Genomic DNA, 23,686 nt, shown 5'->3' with positions numbered 1-23,686 from the left:
TCAATCCTTTTATTATTTGATCTTATAATTGTTTATTCCTCTACAGCTAAGCCAAATATCAAGACTATGGATCAGAGCTTAGTAACAGACGCTGGAAAGCCCATCGTCATGTTAGTGCCCTACAGCGCGTATCCTAAAGCTGAGGCTGAGTGGTTCTATGATAACGTCAGCCTGCCCAAGGACAACATCCACACCGTTGGGGACAGCACAGAGTACAGGCTGAAGGACCCTAAGAAGTCCGATCAGGGACGTTACAAGGTTATCATCAAGAACAAACACGGACAGGGAGAGGCATTCATTAATCTGGATGTCATTGGTAAGTTGCCTTTCAATCCACTCTTGCATTTGAATGGATAACGGGAAAGGATATTTTTCATGGAAGGAACATTTTTCTTGGAAAGAATATTTTTCTTGGAAGGGATCTTTTTCTTGGAATTTGTTGTTGTTCATATGGATTCCATTTATTTATGTATTTTTGACTCCCACAGATGTCCCTGGACCCGTGAAGAGCCTTCACGTGGTTGACACTGCCGATGGTGAGGTCAGCCTGGTCTGGGAAGAGCCAGAGAGCGATGGTGGCAGCAAGATCATTACATACTTGGTGGAGAGGCGTGATGTCAAGCGCAAGACATGGACTCTTGCAACTGACCACTCCGACGCTCCAGAATACACTGTGACCGGACTACAGAGGGAATCCATGTACCTATTCCGTGTTTGTGCTCGCAACAGAGTGGGCAGTGGACCAAATGTTGAGACAGAGAAACCTGGTGTTTATGCCAAGAACAAGTTTGGTAAGCAAACTATTTGATATTGTAATAATCATCTCATGCAGTATCATTATTCAAACGTAACTGGTTCCAACAATGAACTGCCTACCAGAAAAGTGAATTACAACCTGCCGTTATATTTCAGATGTTCCTGATGCTCCTCAGGATGTGAGTGTTGGAAACGTGAGTAAGTTTGGTGCCACAGTCTCCTGGGAAAAACCAGTGTCTGACGGAGGGTCTGAGATCACATCCTACATCGTTGAGTCTCGTGACAGGACCTCTGTGAAGTGGGCTGTGGCTATGATCAGTAAAGCAACGGATCGCAGCGCAATCATCAACGATGTCATTGAGAACAAGGAATACATCTTTCGTGTCAAGGCTGAAAACAAGGCTGGCATTGGCAAACCGAGTGCTGCTACCAATCCAGTTAAGATCATGGACCCCATTGGTAAGTTATTTCACTTCTGAAAGTTGCTGAAATGTTATTACTGAAATACATGCACTGTTTTAACATACAAACATGTTTGTTTTTGTTATTCCAGAAAGGCCAAGCCCACCACAGAACCTGGTACCCTCAGAGCAGAACAAGAACTCAGTCCAGCTGACATGGGAGATCCCATTGAAGAATGGAGGCAGCATGATCACTGGCTACATCATTGAGAGATGTGAGGACGAAACAGACCATTGGCTCAGATGCAACGCCAGGCTCTGCCAGGATCTCACCTACAAGGTATTTATCCTATAAGATGAAAAGCTCCTAAATGGTTTCTTGGAGATTTCATATAATATTTGTAATATAATTATCATACGTTTTGTGTTGTATTCTGACTTGAAGACAAGTCTCTCATTGACATCAATTTACTAAATTGTCTAAATTGCTTACACTTATCTCAACTCTGAATACTGCTCTTCCATATTTTCCTCAGATATCTGGCCTGAAATATGGCAAAAAATACAACTACAGGGTGATGGCTGAGAATGCAGCTGGAGTGTCTGACCCATCCAACACACTGGGACCCATGCTGGCTGATGATACACATGGTACATTTGGTTCTCTTTTCACTAATCTTGAAGACGTTCATCATTTTAAATGTTGTGCATTTGTCATAACAATGGTCATTATTTTCTATCTTCAGTTGGCCCCACAATGGACCTGAGTGGATTCAAGGATGGCCTGGAGGTCATTGTTCCTCATCCCCTTACTATCCGTGTCCCTATCTCTGGATATCCCACACCAAACGCAAAGTGGAGCTTCGCTGATAAGGAACTCACTGCTGGTGAACGTGTGTCCATGATTACAAAGAGTACCTACGTAGAACTGACCATCACTCCAAGTGTGCGTCCAGACAGAGGTGTATACACTCTTACTCTGGAGAATGATATTACCAGTTGCTCCGGAGAGATTGAAGTCAACGTTATCGGTAAGTGACGTGATGAGCTTTGTGGTGAAACACAACATACTGTATCTTGATATTGTCAACTGCAATTCTTTCTTTTCCCTTCATATCCCTCTTTTTTTTTAAATTTAGCATCCCCAAGTGCACCCAAAGACTTCAAGGTTGCCGAGGTGACCAGACAGCATGTGCACCTGATGTGGGAGGCGCCAGAGCATGATGGAGGAAGCCCTCTGACTGGCTACCAGATTGAGAAACGTGACATATCCCGCAAGACCTGGGTCAAGGTATGGATGAACATAAGTCTTTAAACCACACAGCAATATACATGTGAAATAACTTACTTACTTTGTCCTCTTTTCCAGTTGGGACATAAGGCTGGAACAATCTTCGGTAGTCTATCTTTGGCCACAGCTTATACCCTGTTATACATGAAATAAGATTATTATAAATGTAATAACACATGTCACTGACTGTCTTTCCCCAGGTGATCACTGGTGTTCAAGACCAGGAGTTCACTGTCACTGATGTCGTTGAGGGTAAAGAGTATCTGTTCAGGGTTACTGCCTGCAACAAGTGTGGCCCAGGAGAGCCTGCCTACATTGACGAGCCAGTCAATGTGTCCTCCCCTGCCAGTAAGTAGTACAGTACCAAGGACAATGCCTATGCTGTGCACTCAAGTGAAGGGAACTTGATCCATTGTTTTGACGTCTCAATAATTGACATACCTGTCATTTGAATTGGAACTTTTCTCAGTTATTGACATACCTGTAATTTGTGTTCTAGCTGTTCACAATCATTGACATACCTGTCATTTGAATTAGAACTGTTCTGAATCATTGACATGCCTGTCTTTTGAATTAGAACTGTTCTGAATCATTGACATGCCTGTCTTTTGAATTAGAACTGTTCTGAATCATTGACATGCCTGTCATTTGAATTAGAACTGTTCTGAATCATTGACATGCCTGTCTTTTGAATTAGAACTGTTCTGAATCATTGACATGCCTGTCATTTGAATTAGAACTGTTCTGAATCATTGACATGCCTGTCTTTTGAATTAGAACTGTTATGAATCATTGACATGCCTGTCATTTGAATTAGAACTGTTCTGAATCATTGACATGCCTGTCATTTGAATTAGAACTGTTCTGAATCATTGACATGCCTGTCTTTTGAATTCAAGCCGTGCCAGACCCACCTGAGAACCTGAAATGGAGGGACAAGTCAGCTTCTGGCATCTTCCTGACCTGGGACCCACCCAAGTGGGACGGCGGCACTGGAATCAAGGGCTACAACATAGAAAGGTGCCAGCGTGGCACAGACAAGTGGGAGTCCTGCGGAGATCAGGTCCCTGAGTTGAAGTAAGTAGAACCAGAGAAAAAAGCTCTAAGATATTTTTTGTTTTGTTTTGAAAGGCTAACTTACTTTCTCTTAGATTGCAAGTGACTGGTCTCATTGAGGGACAGTGGTATGCCTACCGCGTGAAGGCCTTGAACAGACTGGGTGCCAGCAAACCCTGCAAGGCTACAGATGAGATTTTGGCTGTTGATCCTAAAGGTATGTTTTGCGTAAATGCTCCATGTCTTTATATGTAACATGAATAATCTTGCATAGTGGCTGAAATGTGTTTCTGTATCATCAGTATAACACATTTTCTGTATAATCTCACAGACCCCCCAGAGATTCTTCTGGATGTCAAATGTCTTGCTGGACTGACCGCCAAAGCTGGCTCTAAGATTGAGCTTCCAGCTGATGTTCTTGGAAAGCCCGTACCTAAAGTGAAATGGACCAAGGGTGACATGGTTCTGAAGGGGGACGATAGAGTTTCTATTGACGACAAGCCTGGTCACTCCGTTGTTACTATCAGCAAGACAACAAGAGAGGACACAGCTACCTACATCATTGAAGCACACAACAGCTGTGGCCGTGCTACTGCAACCGTTGACGTCAACATTCTAGGTATCATATTTTGTCACCTTTATTTGTGAGGAAACACTTGTTTAAAAGTGTGTTCTTTAATGTTCTGACATTGTTTTCTATTTGTCTTGAACAGATAAGCCTGGTCCTCCAGCTGCGTTTGATATCTCTGAGATCACCAACAAGTCCTGTTTCCTGGCCTGGAACCCTCCCAGAGATGATGGAGGTGCAAAGGTCACTAACTACATAGTGGAGAGGAGAGCCGCAGAAAGCGAGATCTGGCACAAGCTCTCCTCCACTGTCAAAGAGACCAACTTCAAGGCCCTCAACCTGACGGCTTTCAAGGAATACATCTTCAGAGTGTTTGCTGAGAACCAGTTTGGTATTGGTGCGCCAGCAGAACATATGCCAATCATTGCCAGATATGCCTTTGGTATGTTAAGTTTATGTTTGTATTTAGTCAAAGCAATATAATTGTATTTCCTTTAGAGTATTATTTTGTTTTCTGGGTTGTTGCTAAAATTGTCTGTAACTGTTGTTTTCAGATTCTCCTGGTGCGCCAACCAAGCTGGAGCCTTCTGATATTGTTAAAGATGGCCTGACTCTGAATTGGTATGAGCCTGAAGAGGATGGTGGCAGTCCTATCACTGGGTACTGGGTTGAAAGGTTTGAACCAGACCAGAACAGATGGATCAGATGCAACAAGATCCCAATCAGAGACACAACATTCAGGTAAGACATTAGTATACATTTAGTTAATTAACATCGTAATGCTTCCATTTTAGTCATTGAAGGCAGTAATGAGAGTGTTGATTTAATTTCTGGTTGTAGCAATTCATTTGATGGTGGTGTTGATTATGTGATTGTTCCTGATTTGCAGAGTCAAAGGACTACCCACAAGGAAGAAGTATAAGTTCAGAGTCTTGGCTGAGAATCTCGCCGGACCTGGAAAACCAAGCAAGGAAACTGACCAGATCTTGGTCAAGGATCCTATTGGTAATACATCCAACATACACTATATTACCAAAAGTATGTGGACACATCTCATTCCAAAATCATGGGCATTAATATGGAGTTGGCCCCACCTTTGCTGCTATAACAGCCTCCACTCTTCTGGGAAGGCTAGATGTTGTAACACTGCTGCGGGAACTTGCTTCCATTCAGCCACAAGAGCATTAGTGAGGTCGTCGCACCGATGTTAGGCGATTAGGCCTGGCTCGCCTTCCAATTCATCCCAAAGGTGTTTGATGGGGTTGAGGTCAGAGCTCTGTGCACGCCAGTCACGTTCTTCCACACCGATCTCAACAAACCATTTCTGTATGGACCTTTCTTTGTGCACTGGGTCATTGTCATGCTGAAACAGGAAAGGGCCTTCTCCAAACTGTTTCCACAAAGTTGGAAGCACAGAATCGTCTAGAATGTCATTGTATGCTGTAGCTTTAAGACTTCCCTTCACTGGAACTAAGAGGCCTAGCCCGAACCATGAAAAACAGACCATTATTACTTATTATTGCATTGGGTATAGGTAGCGTTCTCCTGGCATCCGCCAAACCCAGATTCGTCCGTCGGACTGCCAGATGGTGAAGCATGATTCATTACTCCAGAGAACGCATTTCCACTGCTCCAGAGTCCAATGGCGGCAAGCTTTACACCACTCCAGCCAACGCTGGGCATTGCGCATGATGATGTTAGGCTTGCGTGCGGCTGCTCGACCATGGAAACCCATTTCATGAAGGTCCCAACGAACAGTTCTTGTGCTGATGTGTCTTCCAGAGGCAGTGTGGACCTCGGAAGTGAGTGTTGCAACCAAGGACAAACAAATTTTACGCACTACGCGCTTCAGCACTCGGCGGTCCTGTTCTGTGAGCTTGTCTGACCTACCACTTCTCGGCTGAGCTGCTCCTTGACGCTTCCACTTCACAATAACAGCACTTTAGGGCTCAGCGTCCCACTTTCGGGACAACTTCCGGTGAAACTGGAGGGCGCGCAATTCAAATAAATAATCATAAAAATTCAGGATATTAAACATTTAGGTAGATATAAGTATCTTATATTGGTTGAAAGCTTAAATTCTTGTTAATCTAACTGCACTGTCCAATTTATAGTAGCTATTATAGCAAAAGCATGCCATGCGATTGTTTGAGGATGGCGCCCCACATCAAAATATTTTTCCACCGGCACAGGTTTCATAAATTCACAAATAGCGATTAAATATTCACTTACTTTTTGAAAATCTTCCTCTGATTTGTAATCCAAAGAGTCCCAGCTATAACATGTAGTGTCGTTTTGTTAGGTAAAATCCTTCTTTATATCCCAAAAAGTCTGTTTAGTTGGTGCCATCGATTTGAGTAATCCACTCGTTCAACATGCAGAGAAAGGAATTCGAAAATCTACCCCTAAACTTTGTTTCAACAAGTCAACATATGTTTCTATTTACTCCCCAGTTACCCTAAAATGTCATCAAACTATAATATTTCTTACGGAAAGAAGTATGTTCAATAGGAAACCAATTTTAGCAGGTGTGTCCTGTCTTCATACACGAATTTCCAAGACTGTGTCCCTGTACTAAAACTGATATTTCTTATTTGTTTTGGAAGTTACAAGCCTGAAACCTTGAACATAGACTGCTGACACCCTGTGGAAGCCATAGGAATTGCATCCTGGGAGCTAATTTCCAGTATGCCCTTATAATTGCCATTGTAAGAGCATGGTCTCTCAAAAATAAAGAAACTCCGGTTGGTTTTTCTTTGGATTTTCTCTTACCATATCTATTCTGTTATATGCTCCTACATTATGTTAACATTTCTAAAAAACTTCAAAGTGTTTTCTTTCCAATGGTACCAATTATATGCATATCCTGGCTTCAGGGCCTGAGCAACAGGCAGTTTACTTTGGGCACGTCATTCAGGCGGAAATTGAGAGAAAAGGGGCCTAGCCCTAAGATGTTTTTAAACGGTTCAGCTTTAGCAGGGCAGCAACTGGCTTGTTGGAAAGGTGGCATCCTATGACGGTGACACATTGAAAGTCACTGAGCTCTTCAGTAAGGCCATTCTACTTCTAACGTTTGTCTATGGAGATTGCATGGCTGAAATAGCCAAATCCACTAATTGGAAGGGGTGTCCACATACTTTTATATATATATTGTATTTAATCAACAGACCATTAATCGTTTATGAAATGTAATGTTGTTCACCAAAACAACATGTCTTCTTTTCCTACAGATCCTCCATGGGCTCCTGGTAAGCCAACCGTCAAAGACGTGGCCAAGACCTCTGCCTTCCTACAGTGGACCAAGCCTGAGCATGACGGTGGTGCCAAGATCGAGGGCTACATCATTGAGCTCCTGAAGAGTGGAACTGAGCAGTGGGTCCGTGTTTCAGAAGGAATCAATATCCTGGAGCACTTCCTGAGAGGCCTGATGGACAGACAGGAGTACTCCTTCAGGGTCATTGCAGTCAACATTGCTGGGGAGAGTGAACCCAGCGAGCCTAGCGATCCAGTTCTGTGCAAGGAGAGACTCAGTAAGTAGCCGACTGTGTTCCAAATGGCACAAGTAGTGTACTATATAGGGAATAGGGTGTCATTTGTGCCACACAGACTGAGATCATTTCCATCTGAAGTGGTTCAGTGTGTCATGGTTGGTTGACTGAGTTGATGGTTGATGATGACGCATTCATTTTCCAGATCCTCCTACACCCCCACGCTGGCTGGATGTCATCAACATTTCCAGTAACAGTGCTGAGCTGAAGTGGACAGTACCAGAGAAGGATGGTGGTTCACCCATCACCAACTACATTGTTGAGAAGAGGGACGTCAGGCGTAAGGGCTGGCAGGCAGTGGACACTACTGTGAAGGAGCTGAAGTACACGGTCACTCCACTGAATGAGGGCTCCCTCTATGTGTTCCGTGTGGCTGCTGAGAATGCTGTTGGACCCAGTGAATTCTGTGAACTGGAAGACTCCATTATGGCTAAAGATACTTTCAGTAAGATCATAGTTAATGTGTACAGTGTTACTGTATGTAACTGGTGTTCACTTGCAACATGCAAAGGTTGCTAAGTCCATTTCTAAGTACTGTTTCCTATTTTCAGCTACCCCTGGACCACCATATAATCTCTCTGTCCATGGAGTGTCAAAGAGACATGTTGATTTGCAATGGGACGCCCCCAAGAATGATGGTGGCAAACCAGTTCTGAGGTAAACTTTGGTCAACTCTAGTGTTATAGGAGTGTCATAGAGTGTACTTTTGTCGTATAAGCATGTTTATAACATTTGGGAATATTTTATTCCATTAGATACTCAATTGAAAAGAAGGAGAAACTGGGCACCCGCTGGGTGAAGTGTGGTAAGACCTCAGGTGCTGACTGCAAGTACAGAGTGACAGACGTCATTGAAGGAACCGAGGTTCAGTTCCTGGTTCGTGCTGAGAATGAGGCCGGTGTTGGACACCCTAGTGAACCAACAGAAATCATTGCTATTGAAGATCCAACAGGTGGGTTTTTATCAGTTTTTAAAGTAAAAACACTGTGTTTTATGGCTAAATTTGTTTGACTTGCATGAGTAATTTATAATTGATAGTCTATTTACCAATGAAGAAACCCACCTGCAATGTTATAATTCTTGTCTTTGTATTGAATTTTATAGGTGTACCCTCTCCTCCAATTGAGCTTCACATCACTGAAGCCAGCAGAGAGCATTTGTGTATTGCTTGGAGACCACCAGAGAGAACTGGCGGCAGCCCTGTAACTGGCTACCATATCGAGCTCTGTGAGGCTGGTACTGAGAAGTGGATGAGAATCAACTCTCGCCCAATCAAGGAGCTCAAATACAAAACAGAGGAGGGCATCATCCCAGAGAAACAATACGTCCTGAGAGTCCGTGCCATAAACTCTGTTGGAGTTAGTGAGCCATCTGATATCTCTGAGAAGGTCTATGCCAAGGACTCTGACTGTAAGTAAACCTTCCATAATGTATATTTCCGTTTCCAGAGATATATTATATACTGATATCTGATTATACTATATTTTTCCCTCCTGAAGGCATCCCAATCCTTGAGTTCCAGACTAAGGACATTGTGATTGTTGAGGGAGAGAAGTGGCATCTCCCCATCCCATTCAGAGCAGTGCCCAAACCCAAGATCACCTGGCACAAAGACGGAAAGGAGCTGAAGGACGATGAGAGAATGACCTTCAGCCAGGAGTACCTCTCCTGCCACCTGGAGATTGAGAGCTGTCTGCATGCAGACGCCGGCCAGTACAAGGTCACACTGGAGAACTCCTTGGGAACTAGCAGCGGAACAATCAATGTTAAAGTTGTTGGTGCGTTTGTGTCAAAATAAATAATATTATTACTTACATATTCCATGGTGTCCCTAATAGTGTAATCATTACATTTGACATAAATACTCTATTTGGTTGAAAATATTAGAAATATGATTTACTAGCACCAGCATACTACAACTATCAAGATCAAATCTTCATATCCATGTTTGTTTTGACAGGCCTGCCCGGTCCCTGCAAAGACATTGTTGCCAGTGAAATCACCAAGAGCTCTTGCAAGGTTTCCTGGGATCCTCCCAACTATGATGGTGGCAGCCCTGTTCTCCACTATGTACTACAGCGCAGAGAGGCAGGCCGGAGGACCTATGTCAACATGATGTCTGGAGAGAACAAAGTCAGCTGGCCCGTCAAGGATCTGATCCCCAATGGAGAGTACTACTTCCGGGTCAAAGCTGTCAACAAGATTGGTGGTGGGGAGTACATTGAGCTCCGCAACCCCGTGATCGCAGAGGATCAGAAGCGTGAGTGAAATATTTATTTTGTGTCCAAGAAACACCTTAAATGAAAAACAGGTGCAAACCTTGCTCACAATTCAAAGTTGATGATTTTATTTTCCAAGAAAGACTACATTTCTAAAGAGTTGTATTGGATTTATTAAGTGTTCCTTGTTCAATATTTCAGAGCGCCCTGACCCTCCATTAGATGTTGAGACCCACAACCCTACTTCTAAGACTATCACCCTCACATGGAAACCACCTATGTATGATGGGGGCTGCAAGATTATGGGCTACGTTCTGGAGATGATGATGAAGGGTGATGAGAACTTCACAAGATGCAACGACTTCCTTGTGCCTGTGCTGTCCTACACAGTGAGGAATCTCAGGGAAGGAAAACAATACCAGTTCCGTGTACGAGCTGAGAATGCTGCCGGTGTCAGCGACCCATCACGCAGCACACCAATGGTGAAGGCTACTGATGCTGTTGGTAAGGAAAGATACATCTTATTCAAACCGTCACAATTCAAAACAATTTATACGATTTTTCAGACAGGTCATTTGTCATTTCTAAATGTGGTTTTCTTTTCAGAAACACCCAAGGTGTTCCTCAGTGGAAGCCTGCAGTCCGGTATGAGCATTAAGAGAGGTGCTGAGATCAGACTGGACGCCAACATCTCTGGATCCCCATACCCTCAAATCACATGGTATAGGAACGATGTGGTCATCAGACCTGAAGCCATGAAGAAGAGACCAGAGAAACCCATTGTTAAGAAGAAGGAGGTGAAGAAGGAGGAAAAGAAGGAAGTGAAGGAAGGAGAAAATAAGGAAGTCAAGGAGGGAGAGGTTGAGGCTCCAGCTGCAGAGGCCCCAGCTGCAGAGCCTGCCCATGAAGAGCCTGAGGAGGAACTCCCTGACTACCCAACCCTCCAGGAACGTCTCACCATCCATGACAAGAAGAGGGGAGAATCCTCTTGCATTGTCAGGGACACCATCAGGGGTGACCATGGCGTGTACACCATCAAGGTTGAGAATGACCATGGTATTGCCTCTGCAACTTGTGAAGTCAATGTGCTAGGTGAGATATAATATTTAATTAATATATTTTGTAAATTAATTTACTGGTGTTGTTGACGCTCATAGTTATTTTTCAACCATATTTTGAAAACCTCTTATTTTACTTTTTACAGATGTACCTGGTCCTGCAATCAACTTCAGGTTTGAGGAGATCAGGAAGAACTCTGTCATCTGCAAGTGGGATCCTCCCATGGATGATGGTGGCAGTGAGATCCTGAACTACACCTTGGAAAGGAAGGACAACTCCAAGGTGGAGATCGGATGGATCACCGTAACCTCAACGCTCAGAGGATGTAGATACCCCGTGACCAAACTGATAGAGAAGAAGGAGTACATCTTCCGTGTCACTGCTGAGAACAAGTTTGGTCCTGGACCACCATGTATCTCTAAGCCAATTATTGCCAAGGATCCATTTGGTAAATAATTTATTTTTAAGAGTTTTATCATGTCTATAACATTCCAAATCAGGTTGAAATGATGATGTCAGTTCAACCAGTTTTGCACGTCTGGGTTAGTCGTGATTGTACTTTGTTCTTACAACTGTGATGTTCACTTCTTATTCTAGACCCACCAGAGGCTCCAGAGAAGCCTGAGATTGACGGCATCACAGCCAACTCCATGCTGGTTACCTGGGAGGTTCCAAACGACATGGGCAGCCCCATCCTTGGTTACTGGGTGGAGCGTCGTGAGATCAACAGCACCCATTGGACCAGAGTCAACCGGGTAATTTTGGAGGATACAGAAATGAATGTGGAAGGCCTACTGGAGGGTCTGACATATATCTTCAGGGTGGCTGCTGAGAATCAAGCTGGGCCTGGGAAGTTCAGCGTCCCCTCTGATCCCATGACATGCCAGGATCCAATCTGTAAGTCAACAAGATTATAATACGATACCTTTTATTGTCCATTTGCATGGAAATTAATTTTGTGAGTTTAAGCATACAAAATGCACAAAATCAATACAATATAATACAACACAATGATTCATTGTGATTAAGTTTCATTGTCAAACAATGATCAAATACAATATGTTATTGTTGATGTGTTTGTCCCATAGTGCCACCTGGACCACCATTCCCAAGAATCCTTGACACCACTGAGTCTTCCATTGATGTGGAATGGGATCCTCCTGCCTCCAATGGAGGTGGAGAGATCCTGGGATACCATGTTGACAAGACCCTAGCAGGCACCAATGACTGGTCCCGCTCCACAGAGAGACCCTGGAAGACCCGGGCCTTCACTGTGTATGGAGTCAGAGAAGGAGCCAAGTACCTGGTCCGTGTGATCGCAGTCAATGGAGCTGGTGAAGGAACTCCTGGCTTGACTGAATCAGTCTTTGTCAGAGATCCTAAAGGTACAGTAACCAATGATCAGAAAGCTTATTCAAAACAATGACAACAAACGTATGCTTAATACATTAACAACAGTGGCCTCCATTGGTGTCACATTGAATCGGAGGACAGGCTCATTGTAATCGCTGGAACGAAATGAATGGAATAGTATCAAATACCACTGTTCCTTCCACTATTGTCGTTCTCCCTTGATTAGCCTTCATGGATATTCAAGTGACTTTGGGTCTTTGAAAGCACTATATAAGTCCCGTGTATTATTATTATTAAAACATAGCTAACGTCAATTAATGTTGATTGTGTCTATAGAGGCTCCAGTGGTAGAGTTGGATCTCACTGTGAGGAACGGCGTAATGATCAGAGCTGGGGAGCCACTGATTCTGCCTGCCCTGGTCACTGGTAAACCTCCTCCAGACATCAAATGGACCAAAGATGACGGTCCACCTGACAAAGACCACGTCCAGATTGAAAATGTTGGAAAGGAAAGCACTCTCAGTATCAAGGCCGCCACGAGAAAGGATCCTGGCAAATACCAGATCAGTGCAAGGAATAGCAGCGGAATCAAGTCTACATGGACAAGGGTTGATGTCATGGGTAAGTGTTTTGATGAATTCTCTATTAGCTATGATATCACAGTATGCCATTTTGGGCATATTTCACATTTGGTTGTACTTTGATGATGTAAAGCTAGGATTAGGGTTAATGAATCGTTTGTTTGTTAATAGTTAATAGAACATCTATAAAAACATCTATTGTGGATTATCGAAAGAGTAATAATGTCGCCTTAAATGTTGTTGGCCTGCGATAGACTAGTACCCTTTCCAGGGGGTGTACTTCAAGCTGCCTCACGCTGCAGATACAGGAGATAGGCTCCTAACCTATGGGCCATTCTTGCTCGGACAAGGCTACCTACTTACTTACTCACATATTGTACTTGGATTTAACACTTTGACCTGTCCTCTGTCAGATGTTCCCGGGCCTGTGCTGGACCTGAAACCTGTGGTGGTAACCAGGAAACTGATGATTCTGAACTGGTCCGATCCTGATGACGACGGTGGCAGTGATCTGACCGGCTTCATCATTGAGAGAAGAGATCCCAAGATGCACACGTGGAGACAGCCCATCGAGACTCCCTCATCTAAGTGTGAGATTGTGGGTATTGTTGAAGGACAGGAGTACATCTTCCGGGTTGTGGCGAAGAACAAGTTTGGCTGTGGCCCTCCTGTTGATCTGGGCCCTATTGCTGCAGTGGATCCTAAAGGTAATGTCTACAATTTGTTGATTCATGCAAATGTTTTTCTGTGCAGGTCAGATCATTAATAGAGTTTAATCACTCTATATTTTAATTGAAGCTCCACCAACTTCGCCTGAGAGATTCCACTACACTGAGAGGACAAAGACTTCCATCAGCCTTGCCTGGAGACCTCCCCGCAACGATGGAGGCAGTCCAATCTTGGGCTACTTTGTTGAGAAGAAGAAGCACGATGCCCCAGCATTTGAGCCTTGTAACACAGAGATGTGCAAGGACCTCTTCATGACCGTCGAGAACCTTGAGGAGCTGTTTATGTATGAGTTCCGTGTCAAGGCTGTCAATTTGATTGGACCAAGTGAACCTGGAATTCCACTCACCATTGTTATTCAAGATGATGAAGGTTAGTCCTCCGAGTTCTATGGTCTTGGTATTTGTCCTATATGCTACAATAGTAAACATGTTGAATTGAATTGGACTTGATTGATTTTAATTGGACTGAATTGAATTGGACTGAATTGAATTGAATAAACTTGTCACTGAGTTGCTCCTTCTATTTCAGTTCCTCCTACTGTGAGGATGTTAAAGACCTTCAAGGGAGATGCCATCACCGTCAAGAAGGGAGAGCCTATTGAAATCCCTGCTGAGGTGACTGGTCTTCCAATGCCCAAGGTTGAATGGTTGAAGGATGAAGTCATTATTGCAGAGCCCACTGAGACTCTGTTGATGGACACCAAGGAGATCAACAGAATCCAGTCCAACACCAAGCTTAGTATCCCTGCAGCAGCCAGATTGGACAAAGGCATCTTTACAGTGACTGCCTCCAACCGTCTTGGGTCAGCTAGTCACACCATCAAGGTTAATGTGTTAGGTAAGTGGTCTGATATGATGTATGTTGTTTGCTTTTCTTCATTTCTGGACACTGTGAGTATGAATCAGTAAAGTCAAAGCCATTAGCTCACTTTTCTGCAAGAAAATATCCATACAAATTAGCAAAAATAAGATATTTTAGTCTGTCTACTGTAGTCGGACCTTTTTGTCATTGAATTGTTGCGTTGTCATTATGAGGGTAACAATATTATCCTCTCTCTTGTTTACAGACCGTCCTCTGCCACCAAGGAATGTGAATATTGGTAACATCAAGGCTGAGTCCTGCAAGCTGACCTGGGACGCCCCAGAGGACGACGGAGGAAGTGAGCTCACTAACTACATCGTTGAGAAGCTGGACATTCTTCCTGAGGTGGAACCTGAAGATGAATATGAGGATTCTGAGGATGAGGAGCCTAAGCCTAAATCTGAGCCTAGACCCATTCCTGTATGGACGGTGATCACCAACAGCATCATTGAGAAACGACTCGGGGTCAGTATAAAACATATTGAATATATTATGTTTGGTAACACTTTAGTTAAAACCCGCTGGTATAATGCTTCATAGCAGGTCATAAGCATGTATGGTAGAGGTCTTCACTGGTCCACCTGTTCCCGAATACCTGAAACCAGCTCTGTTTCTCTTTTCCTCGCGCATTAACAGCTCTGGTTGATAACGTAGCTAAAACAATTATTTTCTGCTGCTTCCCTCACTTGGATCTGACCGGACCCAACAGGGTCTATACGGGGATGGGTCTGGTTGTCCTTGGGTTAGTTCGGACCAGGTCTATAGCTTGAAAAAAAAAAGGTATTCAGGTAGGGTACGGGGTGGAATGCAGCAATCTATTTTCAACTTTTTGGTGCTTGTGAAGAACTCTAATGTATGGGCCTTAATAATGAGGCATATAATATGCTATGTCTCTCTATATATCAAAAGAAACAACAAAGATTGTAATACGTTGTGACAGTAGCATGAATGCTTATAGTGGACTTAATTGAATCGTTTAATCATTTACTCAATGTTCCCAAATGTCTTCTCAAAGGTTTGGAATCTGGGAACCGGTAGCCAGTACCAGTTCAGAGTGAGAGCAGAGAACAAGTATGGACAGAGTGACGCCTGCGAAACAGAGGCCACCGTCATCAAGGATCTGTACGGACTCCCTGGTCCTCCAGAGAAACCAAAGATCGCAGAGCACACCAGGTCCTCCATGCTTGTGACATGGGACCCTCCACGAGACAACGGTGGATCCACTATCTCTGGCTACTGGCTGGAGAAGAGGGAGAAAGGTTCATCTTATTGGGCCCGGGTGAATAAAGCCCCAGTGACCAAGCGCGGCCCTAAGGGCTGGGAGTTCCTGGTTGTTCGTATGATTGAGGGGTCCGCATATGAGTTCCGTGTCATGGCTGTCAATATTGCCGGTATTGGACCCCCCAGTGGACCTTCCGATCCTGCAAACGCAGTAGACCCTCTTAGTAAGTATAATTTTCCCCTTTACTACAGGTTATAATATGTATATTTATATAAATAAAAATAACATTAGTATTCATTTAGCTGCTTTGGAAATTGTATTGAAGAATATGTAAGTATGTGCCCTATTGAGAAACCCAGGAATATCTTGCAATGACCAGAGATGGTGACCTTGATGTTTTCCCTCTGTGCCCCACAGTGAAACCTGGGATGCCAGCACCACCAGAGGTCGCTGACAAAACCAAGCACAGTGTCAGCCTCACATGGTCTCCACCTGAGAAAGATGGGGGAAGCCCCATCAAGGGTTACATCGTTGAGATCCAGGATGAAGGCAGCTCTTTCTGGAACAGGATCACAGATCTAGATACTCTGCATGAGACCACAGAGCTCACTGTCCCAAGTCTCAAAGAGCTGAAACACTACAAGTTCAGAGTCACAGCTGTCAATGACATCGGCGAGTCTGACCCGAGTCCCAAGACTGAAGTACTAATTGAGGACGTACATGGTAATTAGAGCTACTTATTTATCCATTTTAATTTGAAAAGGTATGTTTTTATGCATGTTAGCAGTCAAGTTTTCAAGATAAAGCACTTTCAGTAGAGCAAAACCCTTTTTTTCTCTATTACCTTTATTTAACTAGGCAAGTAAGTTAAGAACAAATTCTTATTTTCAATGACAGTCTATGAACAGTGGGTTAACTGCCTTGTTCAGGGGCAGAACGACAGATTTTTACCTTGTCAGCTTGGGGATTCAATCTTGCAACCTTCCGGTTACTAGTCCAACGCTCTAACCACTAGGCTACGCTGCTGCCCCGCAAAAACCCTGACGCATCATATGATGCAAAACGCATACAAACAAAATTGGGAATTGTTTTAACAGTGGATTGATGGAGAAAATACTAAAATATCGTTTTTGAGTGAAGTATTCCTTTAACCAGTAGTCACAAGTTTATTGTTGTTCTTTGTTTTGATGATATCTTTTTATGTCACAGTGGGGCCGAAGATCCTTATTGATTGCATTGTGGAAGATTTGCTCTGCGTCCGAGCTGGTCATGCCTTTAGAATCCCTGCCACCATCAAAGGGCGTCCCGTTCCTAAGGTGACCTGGGAATACACTGGTCCAGCAAAGACCCACAAGAAGAATCGCCTTCATGTCCTTCCAGTTGATTCAGAGGTAAGGCATTGTATTTATTATGGAGGCAACAGCTACTCTTCCTGGAGTCCAGCAAAATTAAGGCAGTTATAAAAAAAAATCAACATTACAATACATTCACAACAGATTTTACAACACATTAAGTGTGTGCCCTCAGGCCCCTACTCTACTACCACATATCTACAACACTAAATCCATGTTATCGTGTGTGTGTATGCACGTGTCTGTGCCTGTGTTTGTGTCTCTTCACAGTCCCCGCTGTTCCAAAAGGTGTATTTTTATCTGTTTTTTAAATCTATTTTTACTGCTTGCATCAGTTACTTGATGTGGAATAGAGTTCCATGTAGTCATGGCTCTATGTAGTACTGTGCACCTCCCATAGTCTGTTCTGGACTTGGGGACTGTGAAGAGACCTCTGGTGGCATGTCTTGTGGGGTATGTATGGGTGTCCGAGCTGTGTGCCAGTAGTTCAAACAGACAGCTCGGTGCATTCAACATGTCAATACCTCTCACAAATACAAGTAGTGATGAAGTCAATCTCTCCTCCACTTTGAGCCAGAAGAGATTGACATGCATAGTACAGATTTATTTATGTATTTGATGTATTTTTATTTAACCTTTATTTAACTAGGCAAGTCAGTTAAGAACAAATTCTTATTTACAATGACGGCCTACCAAAAGGCAAAGACCTCCTGGGACGGGGGATGGGATGATGATTTATTTTAATTTTTATAAATAACATATATATATATATATATATATATATATATAGGACAAAACACACATCACGACAAGAGAGACAACACAACACTACATGAATAGAGACCTAAGACAACAGCATGGTAGCAACACAACATGACAACAACATGGTAGCAAAACAACATGGTAGCAGCACAAAACATGGTACAAACATTATTGGGCATAGACAACAGCACAAAGGGCAAGAAGGTAGAGACAACAATACATCACGCAAAGCAGCCACAACTGTCAGTAAGAGTGTCCATGATGGAGTCTTTGAATGAAGAGATTGAGATAAAACTGTCCAGATACAGCTACCATGCATCAAGGTGAAAGGACGTAACACATAACCCTTGTTATAAGTAGTAAAATAATCACATTGTCTGACCAAGATTTATAAATGTCCTGATTTGATCTCTCTCACCAGGACTAATGACTTCATTTCCTTTGTTTAGATTGAATCTACTGATACTACCTCAAACATCACTGTACCTGTGTGCTTGAGGACCCACTCTGGAAGATACACCATCACAGCCAAGAATAAGGCTGGACAGAAACATGTCAACGTCAGAGTCAATGTTCTCGGTAAGTGCAGTATAAAAGCAATTAATGATGGAAAGGATGGATACCTGCAAAGCCAGGAAAAATACAAAAAGGAGGCTCATATCAAGAAGTATATTGTTTTTTAGGACATAAAACATTTATGAGAAACCCAACTTCTTCTCATAGACTTCTCATAGAAGACATATTAACGTATGTTTGACATCTGTTTACAGATGTGCCTGGTGCTCCTAGAGAGCTCAAAGTGACTGACATCACCAGAGCTACCATGAGGCTGATCTGGAAACTGCCTGCTAACGACGGTGGCGAGAGGATCAAGAGTTACTTCATTGAGAAGAAGAATGTGACAGGAAAGGCTTGGACCATAGTAAACCAGTGCTGTTTCAGCCAGGCCTACATTGTGGAGGGACTGCTGGAGGGACAGGAGTATGTATTCCGTGTGCGGGCAGAGAACCGTCTGGGAATGGGACCTTTCACTGAGACCACTGAGCCTGCTAGGGCAAGAGACCCCATCTGTAAGTCACAAATTAATTACTAACAAATAAATATGTACTCATAATAGTACTCAAGTAAGTCACTTTGGAATAAAAGCATTTGCTAAATGGCATATTTTTTTAATTTAACTAGGTGTTATGGGAATTTTCGAATCCCAATGATAAAAATGAATAATCAATAAGCCTTGACCAATCCCCAAGGTTTGTAAGACACTGGGTTAAGAATAATTAGGCAAGGACTCAGCTTTCTGCAAAAGGTCTTTACAGTTTATTCAGAGAACGTTCTCAAGTCAAAAATCAAGACTCAGTCCTTTTATAATACAAACACATTCTTATATTTAGACCATTCCCTTCTCCAACAACCAGTACTTTTCCACTCACCACAAAGAACCATAAAAACTTGCCACATTCTTCAAGGCTTTCACCTCCCCTCCCCCGTTGAAACCCCCTAATGATTTCCTATTACTTACTATACAACTTTACTCTGTTTACATCCCTACTAAAGAATATAACATCCAAGTACTACCATACTACCAAATCTACCCACATCCTGATTTTATCTTCCCATGATTCTCAAACATTTCCCCCTATCCTACAATTTCAGAGTGGAACAATTTAGTCATTATTCTAACACATACAAATTATTCTAACACTAGGCAAGCCAGTTAAGAACAAATTCTTACTTACAATGATAGGCTACCAGGGAACAGTGGGTTAACTGCCTTGTTCAGAGGCAGAATGACACATTTTTACCTTGTCAGCTCGGGGAATCAATCCAGCAACCTTTCAGTTATTGGCCCAATGCTCTAACCACTAGGCTACCTCCGCCCCAAAATTGTCTGCTCCCTGACCAGGAATCGAACCCGGGCAGCGGCGGTGAGAGCGCCAAATCCTAACCACTATATATACAGTAGTAATGATAATACCCACATGAACAAATACTACGGTTTGCTATAGAATACTACAGCACTTACTATAGAATTCTATAGTAAACTGCAGTAAAATGTATAATGTATAACACTGTAGTATCTCTCTATCATGTGTAGTACTTACTATAGAATGTTGTATTATACTGTAGGTTCTAAACAAACAGAGTTAAAACTCAAACGGATGACTAGGAAAATCTCAAACCAAGTTTATTCCCCCAATGTGTCAAACAGCTGCAAAGACAAAGACATATTTACACAAGCAGATATATTTATACCCTCCTACTAGGAAGAGTCAACTCCTTGCACATCTAGATAGCCAATACATCTCTGTTGCTAGTCAGGAACATAATTGGTCCCTCTCACTGATGTGGTCATGGCCCCACCTCCTGCTAGAACCTTCATGGGTGTGGAAATATATGTGTCTGGAATAGGACTGTTCCTTCTCACTTCAATCGACCTGACATCGGGATGAATTCCTCGCTCCTCCCGAATCCACGACTGTCCTACCTTATCAGTGACTGAAACCATACTGTTGCCCTTTTCCTCCCTCCTTAGGAGCCATTAGATTTAACAATACCACTTTCTGCACTTCCCCTTCCTCACTCAGCAACTTTCCATAAACCTAGTTCTTATCCACCCCCCATTGACCCCAACATATACATTCATTATACATGTAAACTAATCAATAAGCTATAGTATGGTAACATGTATAAGTATATTTCAAGCTAGAATCCAACAATACTATAGTAAATACTACAGAATATCCGCAAAAAAAACACGGTAGTAAATACTATAGTAATGTCTGCAATAACATTACAGTCTGCAAAAACACTACACCATTTTAACTATAGTAAATACTACAGTATTTAATCTGCCTTTTCTGTAGGTTATAGAAAAGAGCAAAAGACCCCAGTCCTCCCTACCTATAGGTTATGTAAAATTTGCTATTTTAGTATTTTCTTTAGGTTTCCTCAAGGAGAAAGCCTCTACTTCTATGTCGAAGATAATAAAACAAAAACACTATAATAAATACTACAGAAATTTCTGCAAAAACACTACAATAAATACTATGGTACACTACAGTCTGCAAAAACACAACATTAATTACTATAGTATATACTACAGTTTTATTTTACTACAGTATTTATACTATAGTTAACTGTAAATACTGCAGTATACTACAGTAAATAGTACAGTATTCACAGTAGTGTTTTTACAGACTTTAGTCTGCAAAACCCCTACAGTGAATACTACACGAAAGTCTACAAAAACACTACAGTGAATACTATAGTTGTCTACTATAGTATTTTTTATGTGGATATGTACACATAACATTTTGTGAAATGTAGGTTACAAAGTATACACCTTACTAATAAGTTCCCATTCTTTATTCCCATTATCAGACATACCTGATCCCCCAACCCATGTCAAGATCAATCTGGTAACCAAGGATACAGTGACCCTGACATGGGTGCCACCTAAGAACAACGGTGGTTCTCCTGTGACGCACTACATCATTGAGCGCCTGAGCTGGGACACCAGCGGCCCGGAGAAAGAGACGTGGAAGCAGTGTAACAAGCGTAATGTTGAGGAAACCATCTTCATCATTGAAGATCTTAAAAATGGAGGAGAGTATGAGTTCCGCGTCAAGGCTGTGAACGAGGCCGGCCCAAGCAGACCATCTGCTACCGCTGGACCAATCATTATTAAGGACCAGACATGTGAGTAAAAAGCACAGTTAAGAAAAAGTATGAAAGTTAAATAAAGAAAGCATAAAATATGCTCAGATTGAATGGGCATAAAACACCAACAAAACACCAAGAAAGTGCGTTCTTCAGGGGGACAGCACATGTATGCTATTGTAAATGTTTCTAAATGCGAGAAGAAAAAAAACGTTGATTGATTTGTACTGACTCAATCATCCATTGTTTAGGTGCTCCTACCATTGAACTGAAGGAACAGATGGAAGGTGAAGAGGGACTAGATGTCCATATTGTGGCTAGGGTCCATGGCTGTCCATTCCCCTCCCTCGTATGGCAGAAGGCTCCCATTGCCAAGCCTGAAGACAAGGCTGTAGTGCAATATGATCAGCATGTCAACAAGCTGGTCGTTGATAACAAATGTACGCTGCTGATCCAGCAGTCCAAGAGAGACGACAGCTCCCTGTACACTATCACTGCTAGCAATAGTCTGGGCAAAGCATCTAAGGAAATCAAACTCACTGTCCTAGGTGAGGAATCTCTCTCTGAATTTCTTTATTTCTTTCTGTTTGTTTAGTCTGCTTGATTGTGTGGTAATATGACACCATTGGCTCCTTTTCTTCCTCAACTTAGGACGACCTGGCGTACCTGTCGGGCCAATCGAATTCAAAGAGGTGTTTGCCGAGAGGATAACACTTGCATGGAAACCACCTAGAGATGACGGTGGCTCCAAGGTTACAAACTACGTCGTTGAGAAACGTGAGGAAAACAGAAAGTCATGGGTGCACGTTTCCGACGACCCCAAAGAAGGCCTGTATACAGTTCAGAGGCTGACTGAGGGCCATGAGTATGAGTTCCGTGTCATGGCTCAGAACAAATATGGAGTTGGACCGCCGCTGTACAGCGAACCTGAGAAAGCAAGGAATCTGTTCAGTAAGTTGAATGTACTATTGTATTATCAGCACTTTCTAAGTCAATGTCACTGTGGATATATTTCTTCTAACCATTTTTTTTATTGTTCCTCTCAACAGCTGTCCCTGGCCAAGTTGAGAAGCCCATAGTGGAAGACGTGACTCTTGAGTCTATGGTGATCGTCTGGGACGAGCCAAAATACGATGGTGGATCTCCAGTTAGTGGTTACTGGCTGGAGCGTAAAGAGACCACGGCTAAGCGCTGGACCAAAGTGAACCGCGCCCCCATCAGGGTCATGCCCCTGGGTCAGGAGTATGAGATCACTGGTCTGCAGGAGGGAGCAATCTACCAGTTCCGTGTGACCGCAATCAACGCAGCTGGCATGGGACTTCCTAGTGTCCCATCGGATCCTGTTCTTTCAAGAGACCCTATTAGTAAGTTAACATATATACTGTGTGTCCCAAATGGCACCCTATTTCCGGCCTATTTAGTGCACTATAGGGCCCTGGTCAAAAGAAGTGGACTATATAGGGAATATGGTGACATTTGAGATGCATAAATACAGTTGTTCTTACATGGGGAGGGTTCTTTTTCAGTTTTCTATTTATTACATAGCTATGTTGTTTCTATTTGTTTGGCCTTCTGACATTGTAAATGTCATCTTGTTTGTGTGTAGCTCTCCCCGGTCCCCCAACCCCCAAAGTAACAGACTGGACCAAGTCAACAGTGGATCTGGAGTGGATCCCACCTTTGATTGATGGTGGATCTAAGGTCACTGGTTACTTTGTTGAATACATAAACGAGGAAAAAGAAGCAGAAATTGAAAAACAGAAGGCAGCGGAAGCAGACAAAGTAGTAGTAAAAGCGAAAAAGGTTAAGAAAATCATATTCGACGAAGATGGAAATGAAATATCAGAATCAGAAGAAGAAGAAAAGGTAGTAGTGATAAAAGACGGATGGGAAAAGGTAATTACATTTACATTAGTATTCTTTCTCAAACACTTTTGATCTTAATGGGACAACCTGGTAAATTAATTTAAATAACATCAAATTAAGAGTATCTGATTGTTTGTAATACTTTGGTTTTCCCTTCTTCAGGCTAAAGACAAGGAGATTAGAGGCACTAAGTTTGTTGTGTCTGGACTGAAAGAGCTGGGAAGGTACAAGTTCAGAGTGAGGGCAGTGAATGCTGCTGGCGTCGGTGAGCCCGGTCAAGTGGCCGAAGTGATTGAATGCAAGGACAGAACAAGTAAGAGACAAGACAACTATGATATACAGTATTATTTTCAATTTCTCCATTTGTTACGTCCATGATAGAGGCTTCGTCCCAAATGGCAC

General features: G+C 42.8%; 1 protein-coding gene across 1 annotated transcript in view; it reads left to right on the top strand.

Annotated features, from left to right (window-relative positions):
- The window catches only part of LOC115160992 (titin), a 179,609-nt gene that overhangs the window by 92,261 nt on the left and 63,662 nt on the right, over positions 1-23,686 (top strand). The window contains exons 108-149 of the mRNA XM_029711620.1: positions 47-316; positions 489-791; positions 913-1,215; positions 1,310-1,497; positions 1,694-1,808; positions 1,904-2,188; positions 2,297-2,448; positions 2,649-2,796; positions 3,348-3,525; positions 3,600-3,721; positions 3,836-4,123; positions 4,218-4,514; positions 4,627-4,813; positions 4,962-5,077; positions 7,303-7,602; positions 7,766-8,065; positions 8,172-8,277; positions 8,376-8,572; positions 8,725-9,030; positions 9,120-9,398; positions 9,581-9,880; positions 10,041-10,343; positions 10,446-10,931; positions 11,044-11,346; positions 11,496-11,795; positions 11,987-12,283; positions 12,588-12,872; positions 13,246-13,539; positions 13,631-13,930; positions 14,090-14,398; positions 14,628-14,887; positions 15,438-15,867; positions 16,062-16,367; positions 16,854-17,035; positions 18,208-18,337; positions 18,529-18,828; positions 21,140-21,457; positions 21,670-21,966; positions 22,070-22,369; positions 22,468-22,782; positions 23,025-23,314; positions 23,447-23,597. Of these exons, the coding sequence (XP_029567480.1) occupies positions 47-316; positions 489-791; positions 913-1,215; positions 1,310-1,497; positions 1,694-1,808; positions 1,904-2,188; positions 2,297-2,448; positions 2,649-2,796; positions 3,348-3,525; positions 3,600-3,721; positions 3,836-4,123; positions 4,218-4,514; positions 4,627-4,813; positions 4,962-5,077; positions 7,303-7,602; positions 7,766-8,065; positions 8,172-8,277; positions 8,376-8,572; positions 8,725-9,030; positions 9,120-9,398; positions 9,581-9,880; positions 10,041-10,343; positions 10,446-10,931; positions 11,044-11,346; positions 11,496-11,795; positions 11,987-12,283; positions 12,588-12,872; positions 13,246-13,539; positions 13,631-13,930; positions 14,090-14,398; positions 14,628-14,887; positions 15,438-15,867; positions 16,062-16,367; positions 16,854-17,035; positions 18,208-18,337; positions 18,529-18,828; positions 21,140-21,457; positions 21,670-21,966; positions 22,070-22,369; positions 22,468-22,782; positions 23,025-23,314; positions 23,447-23,597 (10,896 nt within the window). The remainder of the gene's footprint in view (positions 1-46; positions 317-488; positions 792-912; positions 1,216-1,309; positions 1,498-1,693; positions 1,809-1,903; positions 2,189-2,296; positions 2,449-2,648; positions 2,797-3,347; positions 3,526-3,599; positions 3,722-3,835; positions 4,124-4,217; positions 4,515-4,626; positions 4,814-4,961; positions 5,078-7,302; positions 7,603-7,765; positions 8,066-8,171; positions 8,278-8,375; positions 8,573-8,724; positions 9,031-9,119; positions 9,399-9,580; positions 9,881-10,040; positions 10,344-10,445; positions 10,932-11,043; positions 11,347-11,495; positions 11,796-11,986; positions 12,284-12,587; positions 12,873-13,245; positions 13,540-13,630; positions 13,931-14,089; positions 14,399-14,627; positions 14,888-15,437; positions 15,868-16,061; positions 16,368-16,853; positions 17,036-18,207; positions 18,338-18,528; positions 18,829-21,139; positions 21,458-21,669; positions 21,967-22,069; positions 22,370-22,467; positions 22,783-23,024; positions 23,315-23,446; positions 23,598-23,686) is intronic.

Source organism: Salmo trutta, chromosome 24, assembly GCF_901001165.1.
Source record: "Salmo trutta chromosome 24, fSalTru1.1, whole genome shotgun sequence".
NCBI lineage: Eukaryota > Metazoa > Chordata > Actinopteri > Salmoniformes > Salmonidae > Salmo > Salmo trutta.
The sequence above is the reverse complement of the archived record's forward strand: the minus strand, read 5'-3'. Positions and strand labels throughout refer to the sequence as shown.